Source organism: Osmerus eperlanus, chromosome 3 (genome assembly GCF_963692335.1).
Source record: "Osmerus eperlanus chromosome 3, fOsmEpe2.1, whole genome shotgun sequence".
In the NCBI taxonomy this organism is placed as follows: domain Eukaryota; kingdom Metazoa; phylum Chordata; class Actinopteri; order Osmeriformes; family Osmeridae; genus Osmerus; species Osmerus eperlanus.
The window spans coordinates 8834597-8851887 of record NC_085020.1 but is presented as its reverse complement, the minus strand read 5'-3'; the positions used below and the strand labels follow the sequence as shown (position 1 = coordinate 8851887).

The window sequence follows — 17291 nt, the reverse complement described above, 5'->3', positions numbered from 1 at the left end:
GGGGAGGAGAGGAGGAATAGGAGGGAGCAAGGTGAAAGAGGAAATAGAGTGGGAGAAGAGAGTGAGTGGGAGAGGGATGGGGTCGGCGAGAAGTGGTGGCAGGGGGAGAGAGGGAATGGGAGAGGAAGGAGGACATCTGGGCGTGACTGGCACTGATTGACATGCTCAGGCTGAAGTGACAGGAGGACTGGAAGATGTGTGGCACGGTGACCACTGTCCTGCACAGCTGAATCTACCGCCGGTTCTCTCCGTCATTCCAACTCCCTCTCTCCCGCTCTCCCTCCCTTTCTCTCTGCATGACTCATCTCCCAATGCCATAAAGACATGAAATGTGGAGATCTCCAGAAGTCTCCCATTAGTGCCCAGATTATGTAAATGTCTCCTTCATTCAGCACATGCTCCGACTTTGCTGTCACCAGCGGTACGACTCAGCGCTCGGCGGTTTGAAGATGGAGACTATCTTTCCGGGCTGCTCCCTCGCTCTCTTCCGGGCCCGCAAATAATCTGGAGCTCATTAGCATTTCAAAAATACTATCTACATGAGTCACACAGACGTTATGGTGAGTTAGTGACTGGGCTTGTTATTGCCCCAGCCTCTACAGGGATGGGGGGGAGTTGTGAGGGAGATGCTGTACTTTTCACAGACATGCACACAAGCATAAAAACACACCCGTGTAGTCGCACCCATCCACAAATACGGGATGCAGACCACAGTGCTAAAGACGAGCGCACTCCCACGTTTTTCTCGAAATCGAAATTCACGAGGGATCTGTGCTGCGGACCCGTTTCAAGGTTAAAATACTCCACTGGGGAAAGGTACACGCATTCATAACATGATTAACTTAGTGGAACAGGCATAGCAAGGCGAGGAATCTCAGTCACATTTTGTTCCGATAAACAATGTCGCTCCTGACATTTCAGCTCTTCACGAACAGAGAGTGTGGAAGGTTAAATCCATAGTCTGTGTATCTGTTTGTTTAGCATTCAAGGTACAGCCATTGAGGTTGTGACCCTCCAGTCTACATGATGCAGTGTATTAAGACAGAATGTCCTCAGACTCCAGGACAAATGTCCAATCACACACAAACACGCACACATACACACATGCACACACAAAATGTGGAAAATGAGAAAGAGTAAGCACATGAAATAGAAATTCCGTTTTTTCCTTGAAATTCAGTGTGTGTGTGTGTGTGTGTGAAATGTGAAAAGCGTCTTTCTTACACATGCAGAGGGGTTCCTTATCTGATTTCTGTTTCATTCATTACCATAATAATTGGCACTCCACCTCACAGAGGAAATGCAATGTGGGCTGGAGAGGAATTTTAACCAGGATCTAGTCCACCGGCACAGAGACAAGGACCAGCAGACCAGACGTGCTGAGGGGCCTCATGTATATGTATGCACTTTATTCTATTTGATCAAAACGGAATAGAATCATTCTCCTCGATTCTGTCTGGTTGCACGCTCTAAAGTTCATTATCTGCCAGTTAAGAAGCTACACCCACAGTCCCTCTCCCTGCTTCTCCGAGTATCTGTCGGCTTCATTACTCTTCCTTTACATTTACATTTAGTCATTTAGCAGACGCTTTTATCCAGAGCGACTTACAGTAAGTACAGAGACATTCCCCCGAGGCAAGTAGGGTGAAGTGCCTTGCCCAAGGACACAACGTCAGTTGGCACGGCCGGGAATCGAACTGGCAACCTTCGGATTACTAGCCCGATTCCCTCACCGCTCAGCTTCTGTTTCTGTTCAAGTTGGAAGATCATTTGTCACTAGCAGCTAAACAGGCCACGCCAACTACATAGCCAGTATATACACAGTACACAGTATTTACTGTATTTATACTTTGAATACTGTACAGACTCTCCAGTTTAACCTGCCCGGACCTCGCCCTGCTTCGGCATCTGTTGGAAGAATTTCTCTCATTACTGCACTGCAGGGTGCTCGACTGACACACACCCGCACACACACACACACACACACCACTACTCATGTACACGCAGATCCTTGTATCCATCAGTCTGGCAGCTTGTGGCCAAGCTAAAATGAGCTAGAGCCAATGGCATCAACAATCTATTGTTTATGTGGAAGCCTGCGTGTGTGTGAGTGTGTGAGTGTGTGTGTGTATCTGAGCTCTGTATCAGCAGTAGGTCCACTCATTCACAGTGACATGTGACAGACAGCAGAGTCTCAGATAACCTTGTGGGACGAAGACAAATGTCCCCTGGGCGCAGACACACACACACCCGAATCAAAACATGACGTCTCAATGCGTCGCCTTTCATCCGTTTCGGACGACAACGAGAACGAGCGTGGAACACACACACTAACAGAGACATCATGTCCTTCATATCAGTACCCCTCCCCACACACACACGCACACACACACACCTCCCCACCACACAGATAGGTATGATACGGGCTCAGGCCTCAGTTAAACAGACCACGCACCATCTCTGTGCACTGTCTGTCGTGTCTAAAAAGGATTGTGCATTTCACCACAGGTGTGCAAGTGCTCAATTTTCCAGTCTTTCCAGTCAATGTTTGTGTGTGTAAATTGAGTCGTTTTGTGTGTGTGTGTGTTCGAGCAGTGGTGGTGCAGGTATATTGACCAGTAGCTCAGGGCAGATGGAGCTTTCCCCAACATGCTGAGTGCTCCGCTAATGGAGTACACTCCAATATGACCCTCCACTCCTCTCATCTCCGACTCATCTCCGACTCCCCTAAAGAACCATCATTTTTTTTCTTTCCCCTTTCAGTCTCCCTTCTCTTTCTCTTTCTTTCTTTCTCTCTCTCTCCCGATCAGTGCCACTCCATTATAACTGAAATGGAGTGTATGGATGCTGTCAGGGATGAAACAGTGAGGAAGCAGTACACGTGAAGCGTGCGAGGTGCATCTGAGGCACACGTGGGACGCTGAATCTCAGCGGCAGGGCGATTTTCGACTTCAGATTTCAGTTCCACCTGTCAGCATCTTCTTTGGGTAGTTTTTCTTCGTAAGACTCTTAAATATGGAGAGTATCATTACATTTACATTTAGTCATTTAGCAGACGCTCTTATCCAGAGCGACTTACAGTAAGTACAGGGACATTCGCCCGAGGCAAGTAGGGTGAAGTGCCTTGCCCAAGGACACAACGTCATTGTGGCACGGCCAGGAATCGAACCAACAACCTTTTGATTAATAGCCCAACTCCCTAACCGCTCAGCCATCTGACCCCCATCAACATCTATTGAGGGGATCTGAGAGTCCGCCAACATCAGGGAGATTACAGTGAGCCTGCACATTGCTGATGTCAGGCAGATCCCACCCTGGGTTCATAAATGACTTCTGCTTTTGGAGCTTTAGCTGGGTTATTTTATCGTGTCTATTTTGGACAGCTCTGAACAAAGCTCAAGTCATGAAAAAAAATCAATTGATGTGACGTGATTTAGTATGTGGAGGAAGTGTTCGATCACATCTAGATTTGAAAGAGAAATTGATGGGTACCTTCAGGTTACGGTGCCGAGAAAGAAAATGTTGGTTTCCACCGGCACGTGGGCGGTAGCTGTGGTTTTCAGAGGGAAGATGATAGCGGCCACGGGTTGTCATTTATAAGGCGTGACTGTCAGGCAGTGAGAGTCCGAATGTTCCACCACACACTGAGGTGACACCATTTTCATATTCTTCCCCTCCTCTCCTCAGTCTCTTTTTTCCAGCTGTTATTTTGCCTCCTCGTCCGAAGCAGAGAGCATCTCCTGTTCTCTCTGATGGGGTGGAGTAAAACTGTGTGGCCTAGAGGCTGTGTGGCCTAGAGGCTGTGTGGCCTAGAGGCTGTGTGGCCTAGAGGCTGTCATGCCTGAGAGTGAGGCCTCAGAATGCACATGAATGTGTGTGTGTGTGTGTGTGTGTGTTTGTGGAGACCAGGCAAAATCCTCCCCTGTTGCCTGAGATAAATGTTGTCTGGTACCAGCTCATCTTTGTGACTGCAGAATATATGAATCTTGTTTAGCAGCTGACAGCTCATTTTCTAATCCCAGATTTGATTCCTGTTTTTCCTTGAATCCTTGAAGCCGTTTTCTCTCCTATTCTCACCACAGCAAACAAAAATCACCCTTCGTGACAAGGTTCCCCTCTTCAACGCAGCTGTGACAAACCACCATAATGAAGCATCTTCTGCAAACCTAGAAATAAATGAATAATACGATTAGCAAACCCATTGCAAATCAAGGTATAATAATTGGTTTTAAATGGTACTTTAGGAATGGTTGAAAATAGAAAATCCGACACCTAAGTAACAAATAAACCATTTACCGCACAAATGAATAGAAATATGAGCTCCCACTGTGATCTGTTTCTTCACAGTTGGTTGCCCATTTTTTGGTATTTTTTACTTCTTAAGGCTGACATACTTTCAGATGTTTTCTAATTTGTGTGTTTGGCAGAGTGTAGCTGAAATGGAACAGCACCTGACTCGTCGATGGTGGATCCGGTGTTTGTGAGTGTGTGTCTGTGGGGAGGCAGAGGGAAGGAGGAAGACCAGGAAAACATTTCATTTCCAGGTCCACTACCTCATATTTACACACAGCCATTTTTTTCATGACCTTGACAAGAGAGAGGCACATAAGTCCCTTGCCACGAGTCAAGTCAAAACATCCTATTTTCTTTGTTTATTCCTTTCTTTCTGAATATCCTGCGCACACACTCAAGCACAGACACCCACCCATCGGGCGTGAGGAGAGCTCATCTATCAGCATGACAGGGCCAATGTATCACTCAACCTCGCCTGTGACTGCTGTCTAATCATTCAGCGCGCAAGATTAACGACAAGCTAATCAAAGACCAGAGCCAAGCACGAAAAAAATGAAGCCAGGTTTAGCCCCTGAGATCAAAGACGTGAACCAGACCTGGATTTCTCTGTATTTGAGCCTGCCTACCACAGAAGAACCAATGAAATAGTTCCAAAACCGAATGACACCTGTCACAAGTATCTAAAAGGATTTGAGATAGCCTTTGGTTTGGAGCTGCGGTCTGAGATTGTAAACCGAAGAGAGGACTGCTGTTTAGCTATCTGCAGCTCCTTAGCTTCTCAGTCACCTCAGTGAAGGAACACAACGTCCTAGCAAGGAGATCTGCCTGTTACAGGCACGTCGCTGCGTGTCACTCTTAGAGAGGCTGCTCTAATGGTTTTCTAATGACTAAGTATTGTTTGTGATTATGGAGGGGGAAACGTTAATTAATTTGAAAGGGGAGAGGCTAATTGATTGTGCCAATACCGTGTTATGAGAACCACTCAGGAGAGGCTCTGTGATGAATGGGTAAACCGAAGACGCGGAAGGCGGGGACGTCAGTGAGACCTCTCAGAGACGCTCACAATGCTCAGGGAAACACGAGCCCTCGCCGCGCCAGACCATTATGTGTGTCTAAATGAGAGATCTTCACGAGGACGTGGCTTGGCTGTGCGCCTGGGAGTATCTGTGCGAGTGTGAAAGACAGGGATGGAGGCGGAGAGGGGAGGAGGGGGTGGAGAGATGGGGGGGGGGGAAATACAGAGAAAAGGAGATTCGTTGAAGCCCTTTTTGAGTGGATGCGGTTTAACTGGTAGACCCTTGATGTAGAGTCGAAGGTTTGAGACCCAGAGTTCAGACACTGCCCCAGGTCGTCCCTGATGTTGAACATCGTCATCAGACAGCCTGACATACACACACCGTCTGCCCACACAAAACACACATACACACACACACACACGTGTAAAGGATGAAGCAGGAGTGGCACAATGATATGTTTATTGAGAGGCTTTGGGTGTTAGAAAAGGAGGTGTCCTGAATGTCACAATCACACACAGAATACTGCAACAGCCTACAACTCTCATCGTTCCAGAGAATTCAATAAAATTGACAACGATGTAACAAAGGACGAGACATATCATAGTTTTTACTCTTCAGACTGTAAAGTGAATTAAAAATCACAGTTAAATATCTTGGGACAGATTCAGGCACAGCAAAGCAACATTGTTTTCAACCAATAAAATCTATTTTTTACACATTTCAGACATCCTTCCCTCATAAATGTTTCAATCTGATGCAAAATTCTTTAGGTATGTTCCTATGCGACTTCCATGCAGAATGAAAGGCGGTTGTATTAAGTCAGAGTAAAGGAAGACAAATAACATTGTTTTTGGTGTCAATTCCACCACTGGAACAGCTGAACCTTTTAAGAACAAACACCTCTTATCCATCTGGACCTGGGTGTTTCGTTCCTCTGACCTCCTTTCTGTTTATAGATACTCTGTACACAATCAGACTCAAATAGACTGGGATTGGAACATTTAATAGAAATGCAATCCTAGAGTATTCATAGGACCAGAGCATCACACCCTGTCTGTCTGTCTGTCTTTCCAGATCTCACTCGATTGACGCTGAAGGCTTGGTGCTTAAAGCAGCCCAGCAACTTACCAACAAACACAGTTAGATTCTATTCTCACAGACAGTATCTTTGGAAGACATAAACCTTGTGCTCGGAAGAAAAACAAAGTGAACAAATTGAAGATTAGAGAAAAGCCTTTGCATGTCAGTGTTTTCGAGCTAGTATTTGAGCTTGAGATTGAGCTTGTTTTTATGACATGGTTCGACGGTCAGAGGGGGCGAGCTTTGAACAGGATGTTAGTTTCATCGATATGTGAGGTGTGTGCATGTGTGAGCGTAGGCGTGTGTTTGGCACATATAATGAAGTCAGAGCTTGCCTATCCGTCACAGTGATTTCACGGCTTTAAACGGACCATCGGTCACACACAGCAGATGAAGTGTTCTTGAGATCCGCCGTCCCAGATTCTCTGACCTCCGCGATGGAAGAAAGTGAGGGAGTTATGTGGCATCTAGAACACTGCATCGTCATCTCAGGGCAGTACTGCATCATCTGCCACCTAGCTCGGTAATACCTCCGTCTAGGAAACACATGATACAGTAGCACGAGCCATAATGCTCTCAGCAGTACACAGCCAACAATCTTCACAGTGAAAGGTTAGGGTTAGTGAACCGTATAAATGTGAGTAAATGTCCGCATGAGTATGTTTGCGAAGGCTGTATGCCTATCCAAAACCAAAAAGCTTTGCTTCAGATAAGGCTGTTATTTTCAGAGTGTTTAGGTACATCACAGTGTGGATGGGATGGTGGTGTGTGTATTTTTTGGTTTTGGTGTGCTTGTTGAGATAAGCCCATGATTGGATATGTCGTTGGTATTGTTTGTGTGTGTGTGTTTGCTTGTGTGCGTTGTTGGTGTTTGCCTTTGTCTTTATTCTGCACATGGATTCTGATTCTCACCGCTGGGAAATCACAATCTCACAATGCACTGGGAGCTGGGCCAAAATGAATGAGCAGCAGAGAACCAATCAGAGCTCAGATACTCAAACACACATACGGAATATTCTCCAACTCTCACTCACAGCTCACCAGTCAGAGTGTGTTGTTGTGCTATCAATACATTTACAATTTATCTTGTGCATAAAAAAAAACACAATAAGGACAAACACTGATAAAGAGTAAAACACACACAATGTACACTTAGAGAGGCCGACTGAGAGAGGCCGATTGAGAGAACACAATGAAAGTGGATACATGTGCTGTTACTTCAATCTTTCCTTTCGTCTAACCAGAGAGCATCAGAGAGCACGGCACAGGACAGAGAGAAACCAACTTGAAAGCTGCTCTGAGAAAGATCACACGGAGACACTGAAGAAAGCGCAACGCTTCGGGCAACATCGACGAAACCGACGACACGGAGAACACAGCGACACTCACGGACACGTCCGGATGACATCACACCAGGGAGGAGTCGCGTTCTCCGATTGGAGAGACGGCGGTTTTCCCGCTTAGGAAAAGATTGGATCAGCGCACACACCCTTGCGAAGAAGCCCAGCGCACTCACGGCTTGGACAGGTGTGTGTGTGTTCACAATGCCAGCGAGAGAGGGGTCCATTCTTTTCTTTTCACAAAGATCTCAGAGAAGGACGGGGGGGCCATCCTCCACCGTCAGTTCCGTATCCAGTTTTGGAGGAAGGATTGTCAAACACAAAGATAATGGCCAGATATGACACGAGAAAAGGACCGGAGGAGAAGAGGGACGAGTGGAGGCCAGGATAGAGGGAGGGAAGGAGGGAAGGATGAGTAGAGGAGGAGAGGGTTTATCCAAGATAGTCCAAGATAAGTCTTCTGTCCAAAAGTTAGTCCTGGGGTTAACCCAGCGTTGTTAACCTGCTAGCGTTTAGGCCCACTAGCTTCAGGCTGGCATCCCACAGACGAAGCTGGAGCTGGGGGTCGTGGGTCGCGGGGTGTGATGTCATCTCCCTGCGTCCATTAGCCCAGTAGCCCCCGCCATCTCCTTCCAGGGAGGGGGACAGAGCACTGTACAGCACCGTGGACGCACCCTCTGATGGGGTCTAAGGAAACACAACACACGCCATCACAAATAAATATATCGTATATATGTTTGAGTTCCAGTGCTTTTTCTAGAGCCAGTCCTAGCCTAGTTGTGGCAACAGTCTGTAATTTGTACATGCTTTCCAATCTGTATGTGCGTGTCTGTGCATGAAAGAGACCCGAAGCTATGTTCAAAGAGAGATGGGGAGATCAGATTTGTGTTGTGTATTTTTGCCTTCAAAAGCAGCTCCTACTGAGTACAGGTGAAAAGAGAAGACTGTGGCGAAGACCCATATCCCTGTGTGTGTGTGTGTGTGTGTGTCTGGTGTGTGTGTGTTTAGACAGGGGCAGGATGCATTGAGCAGTAAAACAGCAGGGGCTCACAGCAGCCAGAGGGATGTTTTGTGTGTGTGTGTGCCACAGACAAGGACCCACACTTTCTGCCTGTCATTACAGCTGCTCCCCTCATTGATAATGATCCCAGTAGATCAACACACGGATTTTATGAATAGACTGGGTGGAACTGGTCATGGTAGAGCACAGCCATTTTTTGGATTTTCTTTTGTTAAACCCCAATGGTTAATACTCATAAATGTGCTATCATTTGGTGATAAATACAGTCCCTTTTTGCCCTTAAAAGGTGAAAAAAACTGTTGTATGAGTGCCTTTCCAAGCTTCTCTAACACATCACATGGAAGGGTTGTGTATGCTTATTGGCTGTGTTTTTGTATCACTTCGAGCATTTGAGAAAGACTCAAAAGGAAAGCATTTTATTTTTTATGAAGGAGCAGGATAAGGCTGAAATTGGGGTGTGTAGTTAATCTTAAATTAGTCAATGTGCTTGTGCACATGGTGTGTGTGTTAATGTGTGTTTTGTTTTCTATGGCCGAGCATGTGATTAATGGTGTGTTTGTGTGATAGTTGTGGGGAAAATGACCCAGAAAGATTGTGTTTGGAGGCGACTGCCTCTAATGATTAAACTCACAAACTTCCACATGCTCATAAACACACACACAAACACACACACACACCCGTCTCCTTCTATCTCATCTTACAGAAATGAACACCGCCCCCAGGCCAAAGCTTTAAGATATGCAACAAATATTCAGAAATAATCGAGCTCCGCTCCGCTCTGCACTAAACAGACTCTTGCTCATTCTCAGCATGGAGCTAATGCTCAGAGAAAAGCCTCATGTATCGAGAGTGTTCACAGAGTATGCACAGTGTGTGTGTGTGTGTATAAGGGGGGGGGGGGGGGGTTAGGAGTTTATCTGTGCGTGAGCTTGATGATTTATGCACGTCTTAAACTGGCTGTGCTAATATTATGAGTACTTAGTCGGAACAGCGGGAGATCTTTACCCTGAAGAACAGACGAGCTGCGGCTCGCTGTGCCAGGCGGAGAGGCACAGGGAGGTGGCGGTACAGGGCTGTGTCCACCATGCCAGGGTCCACCGCACAGGAGCTCACTGGGAACCCTCCGCTCGCCAGCACCAGTTGTAGGTGGGACGAGAATAAGAGGAGCGCCAGCTTACTTTGGCAGTAGGCGGCATGGGGAGAATAGCACTTTCTGAGGAGAGGAAAGGGGAGGAGAAAACCAAAGGACTGAGCATTGTTCATCTTACGCCTCCTGACTGGTTTGAATGCACAGCTACCGTTGTGTCATATGTCAGTGGTCATGAGTCCGAGCTTGAACCTGAGTCCAAGTCTGTTTCTGTGTGTGTGTGTGCTGGTTTCTACCTGCTCTGCAGATCGTGGAGTTTGATCTCTCCAGCACGGTGAGCAGACGAGGAGACGTTGACCACACGCGCGCTGGAACCGCACTTCCCAGAGTGCCTCAGGATGTCCAGGAGCAGCAAGGTCAACAGGAAGTGTCCAAGGTAGTTGACCCCAAAGTGCTGCTCAAAACCCTCTTTTGTACAGCCCTCAGACACGAACATGACGGCAGCTACACACACACACACACAACAAAGGGTTTGATAAACAGGATCAGGGCAAAACAATGCACTGATCGTGCTTGGTTGATTCACTCACCATTGTTGACCAGGATATGCAGGCGCAGGTCCCGCCCCTTGAAGGTCTCAACAAATCGTCGGACTGACTGCAGCGAGGCGAGGTCAAGCACCTCAAACTCCACTGGGAACACACACACACGACAGGGTTTGTTTAACAACAGGTGTGTCCCAATACAAAGTACGTGAAATGCGGTGTGCCAAAAATACCAGGATGTCCAACTGCATCCAGTTGCCTTTTGCAGTATGTGAGCCCGAATATTTGTCTCGTTATTCTGACCCACAATCCTCTGTACAGCAGAAGGTACTTCCCATCGCCTGAACTACATACGGTACAAAGTAACAGCAGAGCAGAGAGAACAGGCGAGCAGAGACGTAGGTTAGACCGGTTGAGAAACACTGTACCCCGACCATCTAATGAGACGTGTAGTAGGGACAGTTGCAGTGGCCAAGGCCTGTTAGAAGGGCCACTGTCAGGAGCCATGTTCACCATGCCCCTCTATCAAGGCTGTTTCATTAGGAGCCTGGCCTCTGCCAGCATTTGCTCTGTGGTGCTGGAGCAGGAAGAGACAGGAACAAAGTCAGAAGAACACACTACGACACGGCACTCCAAAACCCTACAAGACACACACACACAAACACACATCCACGCACACACACACACACACACACACACTGATCAACGCTATTGTAACAGGATTATTTCTGCTAGCCATGGCGATGCCGGAACATCAAAGCAGCCCGAGTGTGTATTAATATCCTACATGGAGTTCTGTGTGCTGGTGCTGCCTGGCTCCTCTCTGACACACATATATAATACCTTCCCCTCTGCTCTCTCTCCTCACTGGGTACAGGGTCATGGAGGATAAGACGGAACAGGAAGGAGCCGCCGCTTTGGTTTGATCTGCAGATACAGACGGGAGGTAATCACCGAGGAGAGTGGGATATGCTGACCTGTTAACCCCGCTGTGTGTGGAATGGTGTATTAAGTTCCAGACAGTGTGTCAGGCTATGCCTGGCGCGGGGGTGAGTACTGTATGTCAGGCCCATCCCACTGTGAGTTTAGCGCAAGGCCCTCGGAATCACTGGCCTGCTCGGATCCGAACAGGACCAGCCTCCAGGGGGACCAACAAGGACAAACAGGCCTAAGGTTGAGGAGCAGAGGTGGGAGTGATACAGGGACAAGTGGAAGTTAGAGGAAGGGACAGACCGTTGGCAGAAGGGGAGATGGGGGGGGGGGGGGGGAGGGGGCACTTGAGGGAGATGAAGGGAGACAGACACGGTGGGGAGAAGGTCAAGTGGAGGACAGCCACCCTGCAGACAGGAAGAGGAGAGGAGGCTAGGTCAGGGACGGGCAGGTAACGGAGAGCCGCCCGGGAGCCTGCGTCCGGCTCAGACCACAGCCGTCTGAGAGATAGCCGGCTGATAAGGAGCATTATCTCCAGACCTGCCAGTCATCCCTCGGTTGTCCTCCCCATCAGCCCTCCCCCAACCCCGCCATCTCTGCTGTCTCTCCAGTCACATCGTGTCCTCCGTTTCTCTCCCCAGGGCCCTCACACACACACACACACACACACACAGACACACACCACACACAGACAGACACACACAGACACACACATTGATTTGTGAGTGGTACGATAGTGCCGAGATGGGGGGGAGGGTGTAGCCATTACATCACAGCAACCCCATTCTGTGATTCGCTCTGACTTCACAGAAAAAGAAAATGTGTGTCATGGAAATAAATGGAGTGGTTTCTGCACCATATAGGGGTGCGTGGGAGACAGCATTCGCTTGCCCCAGTTTTAATGACATGTTGACATGTGATAGAGAAGGCCCAGCTTCACCTCACGGAGGAGTCGATTGGGTAATCATAGTATCTCGTCTATTCCAGTTAAGGCTAATAAAACACAGTGGTTTGAATAGAACTGGGCAGCTTTCCAGTGTGAGAAGGGCATCATTTACCTAGAAGATTCTTTTTTGCTAACGAGGCTAAGTCTTCTTTAGTTTGACATCTCTCTCTCTCCCACACACGCACAGCAGCTCTTCATCAAATATGACAGTTTTACTGTGTATAGTTCTAGTTTATCATCAGCACTGACACACTCCGATGAATTGGATGACTCATACATAGAGTATAAACACACCCACACACACAAGGCCATGTCTGTGATAAACATGGCCTCACAGAGAACCCTGGCACAAGTCTTAATCAATCTTGCTGGAGTTAATAAAAAATCACTATCTAACGAGATCATTAAAACGGGGCAGCACGCTCAGTGGGGGAGCGCTTTAGTGTTACTGAGAACTCCAGTCTGAGAGGAAGAACGGCAGACACACTGACAACAACAAAAGGACATGTGAAGGGCACCGTTACCCCACCGACGGCCTTGTCCCTGGTTTCACAGAACAGTTACGCACGCACACACACACACACACACAAAGCCCACTGCACTTTCACACACCTAATCCATACCATTTCCCACTCATAATTCAGGCTTGTGGTTTCAGGCAAAGTACTTTTGTGGAGGTTACCGCACAACTAAACGCATGAGACAGACATGTCAGTTTAGTGTACGGCTTCGCAGAGGTGACGTTTGTGTGTATCTGTGTGCGTGACAGAGAGAGAGAGACAACTGTTGCGTCTGTACCCAAATAGTCAAAGTCCCATTGAATAAACTCGCCTCCAGTCACAACTCATTAGGGTATCCGTTTTTCCCGCTAATGTTATAGGCCTACAGACACTTCACCCTCTGGAGCAAAATGCCTTTGGGGAAACTAACAAACAAACAAACAACACACTCTCTCACACACTCGTGCATGTAACCCTACAAACAGGCCTGACCCTTTCAAGTTGACTATTGATGCCTAGCATGTTTAACAGGATAATCTGATGTCAGACTGCATTGGTATTCACCGTTTCCTGCTCCAAACACACACACGCATTCACCTTGATTCTCCCAGCCTTTGTTTTAAAGCTCTCTGTCTATTTCTCATCCCCCCCCCCTCTCCCTCTCTCTTTCTTTCTCTCTCTCTCTCTCTGGTTCTGTTGAGAAGCCGAAGGATGTTTGGAGAGAGATGTTTGAAGATCATGCCTGACATACTAATGAGTCTGTATCCCATTGTCATTCAGATGTGCACACTCACACATACACACACACACACACACATCCCATTCTCATTCCAAACGCATGCCATCTTGCGGACACCCCCTTGTCCCCTGCACTTCAATGCCTGCCAATTACTAAAGAGTAATCAATTTCACAACAGTTCCAGCCAGGAAATCAACTTCAATGACACCCTCTAAACCGAACGCTAGCCCAACCTGGCGCTCTCTCCACAGCGCCGGAGCTCTGGTTCGCTTGTCTTTTTCTCTCTCCTCGTCTCCTACCTTCTCCCCCCCCCCTTCTTTCCTTTCCTCTCCTCTCATATCCTCTCCTCTCTTCAACTCTCCTCTCCCTCTGTCCCAGGCTGGTCTAGAGCCCAGTAGATCAACAGCAACTTGACGTGTCAACCTCATTAGTGACACGATTGCCATTCGCTCTCTGTGGTGGACATGAAGCCGAAAGCACTACACTGCCGGCACACAGTCAGCAGGTCCGACTGTGCGTGCGTGAGTGTATGCGTGTGTGGTAAATAATGTTCTGACCACCCACAGGGACCAACTAATGCCACTCTGCCCTTCATCTTTCGGCAACTCGAGCACATTTCCGACACTCCCATAACAACCCAACAAGTCAGTTATCCCCATCGAGTGTGTGCGTGGTGCATGTTTTGCCACAATTGCAAACAATTACCTTTGGCCTCTGTGTTCTCCTTAGAAATCCTCCTCAAAGCGGACAGGCCCTCTTGCTCATCCTTCCCACCTGGGAGAGAGGGATGAGTGTGTGTGTGGAGGGGGGGGGGGGCGGGGCGGGGCGGGGGAGCGTTGATCATTTTAGTCTCTGAGTGCATATTCAGCAGCCTATACTTGTAGAGTAACAACAAGAGATGGAGAAGGAGAATGAGAGAAAGAGGGAGAGAGAGGGAAAGAGGGAGAGAGAGGGAAAGAGGGAGAGAGAGGGAAAGAGGGAGAGAGAGGGAGATGGAGGGGTGGAGGACGCAGGCAGAAAAATCGACTGCTATCTCCTGCTGGTAAACAAACAACCAAAAGCAGTTCATATCAGAGATGCAGAGACAGGAAACGCAGAGAGACAAGCCACGGCCCACACACACTAATCTTGGATTATCATGTAGGCCTTTTCAAGGGCACAGCAACATTTAGCCTGTTTCAGTGATGCAGAACTGAAGGAATATCTACACTCCCTGTTCATAACGAATGCAGTGTGACTGAGGGCCAGAAGGCTAATATGTATACGCACACAATCCTCTGCACATACACACTCCAACTCCACATACAGTACGCTCCAGGATAAAGGTTTTTGTCAGAAACACCGATGATTAAAACTTTGCCCTCAGGAAATAATTTGCCTATTTTTTTATTTGCATATTTTGGGCTAGGGGTGGGTAGTAAACACACAACCTAATTAATTCACTATAACAATACATTGGTGCCTCAACAAACAGAACAAGACTGACTATGCAGCATAAGTCTTAAGACATTACTCACACCTGGACTGCAACCAAGAAAACCATAGAGTGATTTTACATCCTGAATTCTCACTATTCTCACACAGGTCTGTCATAAAATGTGTTGTGAGTGACAGTCCCAGGTGTTGTGGTAAATACTGTACCTATGATAACATGCGCCCCCAGGCTGGCCATGTGTCTAGCAATCTCATAGCCAATCCCTCTGGCTCCTCCAGTCACTATGGCAACCCTGCCATGTTGATTGGGCATCACTGATAGAAGAAGAAAGAGGAAGAGGGATGTTAAACATTGGCACATCATCTACTATTTTTACTACTCTCTGGTGGCCTTATATATTCTATGATAATACGAAGTGTTGATAATAATAAAAACCTTCCACCATTAGTTTGGGAAGTATTTTGTAATAGCTACATCCCAAAGGAAAACAGATCCTGGAATAAGATATTCATGAAACTATCATGCTGGTTGGACTGCGCAGACTGCACGCAGTTTTAGTCTGCCTGAGAACACGCTGTCAATACTATACAGCAAGACAGCGAGGCAGCTGCGGTGGTGTAAACTTTGGCCGTATTAAATCATGTTCTCTGTACAAAAATGCGTAATATATCTCCTTTTAGATAACCCCACATGTTCCAACATGATATATGCATAGCTATTGGCTACCTTTCGTCTAACCTAATCGTTCATCATCGCATGCGGGATGAGCTCTGAACCAACCTGGCAACGTGAAAGGACTGCTAAACATTTGACATAGTAGAACCTTCAAACCGACCAGATAAATCCTGATTATCGGTAGAATATACGCAAGGAGAGACATTTTAGATATTGTGTGTGTGTTCCTCCGGTCTCTTGATCAATCGCAGGACAATAAAGCATAGACGAGCGTTCAAGCTTAACGAACCGCAGCCACTTCCCCGTTCGCGGCGCGTCAGTTGCCCTGTTGCAATAGTTGCCTTCGCCTCCTTGTCTCCTTTCCTAGGGGATGCGCACAGTGGTCCCGATGAAAGCTGCATTGATTAATCATATTAGAGAAAAGCTATTTTTTTGGTCCACAAATCTGCCCAACCGTAAAGAGTCCTGATGAATGAACTATAATTTAGACACATATTTAGTCGTCATTTGCTTAAAACTGTCCAAAATTCAGATGGCAAGTTAGTGGGATTTCTTGTCTGATTTGTGTGGCATGCATGAATGATAGTGTTTTATGAGATAGTATATATTGTGTTTTTCAGTTGACGGAGTGTCTTAACCTCTGAGGGAAGTTGTGAAGTGTGCAGTTGGATTTGCACTGGAGGGGACTTATGTAAAGTGTGAAAAGGTTCCCATCACCAAAACACGCACTAATTACACTCTTGGATCGATCACTGACAAAATATCCACTCCACCAAACCTGTTAACCTCTTTTTCTCTACCAAACTCTTGCAGTACAGCACCAACACCTCTCTGGAACCAAGGGCTGGTTTCACCAAGGTCGTCAGATGCAAAAACCAAGTGAAAAACAACCATCTACGGTGTTTGCAAATTTACACTTTCTTTTCTGGGAATGAAATGGAATTCATTAAGCAGACACTTTCATCCAATGCAACGGACAGTAGAGGGGGGAATGTGAACCTGCCACCTCCTGCAACCTCTTGACCTGCATGCAAATGCTCTAACCACCGAGCTATACCCTCCACCTTGGGTTCTCGGGAAATACAAACCTACAGATCTTACAGATTGACTCCAGGATCCTATATGGCTTTAAGGTCTCAATGTGTGTGTGTGTGTGTGTGTGTGTGCGTGTGTGTGTGTGCTGAGGGCTGTGAGGTCGAGGGTTCTACAGGTCATTGAGGCACGGCTCCTCCGCTATTGTTTAGTGAAAAATCGCATCTCACGCATGACAACAGGATTATTTAGGATGATGGGACAGCGAAGAGACATAGCACACATCCCCCCCCCCCCCCACACACACACACACACACACATATGCACACACTCCACCTTATACACTTATACAGCCGTGTATAAATAATAACTCGAAACATTAGACTGTTGGGAATCCTGATAGTTCTGCTCTGTGACAGATCAAATCTCATGTCTCGTCTCTGATGGCTGCGTTGGGAGTTTCACACGTTGCATAATCTGATTGTAAGCACAGGGGACATGGAGCCCGGCAGAATGGGAAGGTGTCTACTCTGAGGCAGACAGGATTGAAACTCAGCCCCGTCAAATATGACAGACAGCCTTTTTTCTGCCAGGCCTCTATGGCAGTTTTCATCAGCAGCTTCCTGGTCACTGGACAGGAAGAGTAAGTAAG

General features: G+C 47.3%; 1 protein-coding gene across 3 annotated transcripts; it reads right to left on the bottom strand.

Moving 5' to 3' along the window:
- Window positions 1–5751: 5751 nt before the first annotated feature.
- On the bottom strand, window positions 5752–15949 carry LOC134017427 (dehydrogenase/reductase SDR family member on chromosome X-like). Of its 3 annotated transcripts, none has more exons than XM_062457027.1 (7): window positions 15713–15949; window positions 15139–15246; window positions 14203–14271; window positions 10428–10529; window positions 10134–10341; window positions 9756–9963; window positions 5752–8416 (listed from the first exon to the last, which is right to left on the bottom strand). In XM_062457027.1, the coding sequence occupies exons 1-7, from the start codon at window positions 15810–15812 to the stop codon at window positions 8213–8215; spliced, it is 999 nt and encodes a 332-aa protein (XP_062313011.1). In that variant the 5' UTR covers window positions 15813–15949; the 3' UTR covers window positions 5752–8212. The 3 variants fall into 3 exon arrangements, with proteins under 3 accessions (XP_062313011.1, XP_062313012.1, XP_062313010.1); XM_062457028.1 differs by lacking the exon at window positions 15713–15949 and adding an exon at window positions 15659–15712; XM_062457026.1 differs by lacking the exons at window positions 14203–14271; window positions 15139–15246; window positions 15713–15949 and adding an exon at window positions 10616–10992.
- Window positions 15950–17291: the final 1342 nt, after the last annotated feature.

What these genes read in the sequence shown, in the direction of transcription:
- LOC134017427 (XM_062457026.1), bottom strand. Translation starts at nt 10,898, where the DNA reads ATGGTGAACATGGCTCCTGACAGTGGCCCTTCTAACAGGCCTTGGCCA. An exon ending in GGATGCAGTTGGACATCCTG is followed by an intron (nt 10,530 to 10,615) that starts GTATTTTTGGCA and finishes GTGTGTTCCCAG; the next exon opens with TGGAGTTTGAGGTGCTTGAC. An exon ending in CAGCTCGTCTGTTCTTCAGG is followed by an intron (nt 8,417 to 9,755) that starts GTAAAGATCTCC and finishes GTGTTTCCTTAG; the next exon opens with ACCCCATCAGAGGGTGCGTC.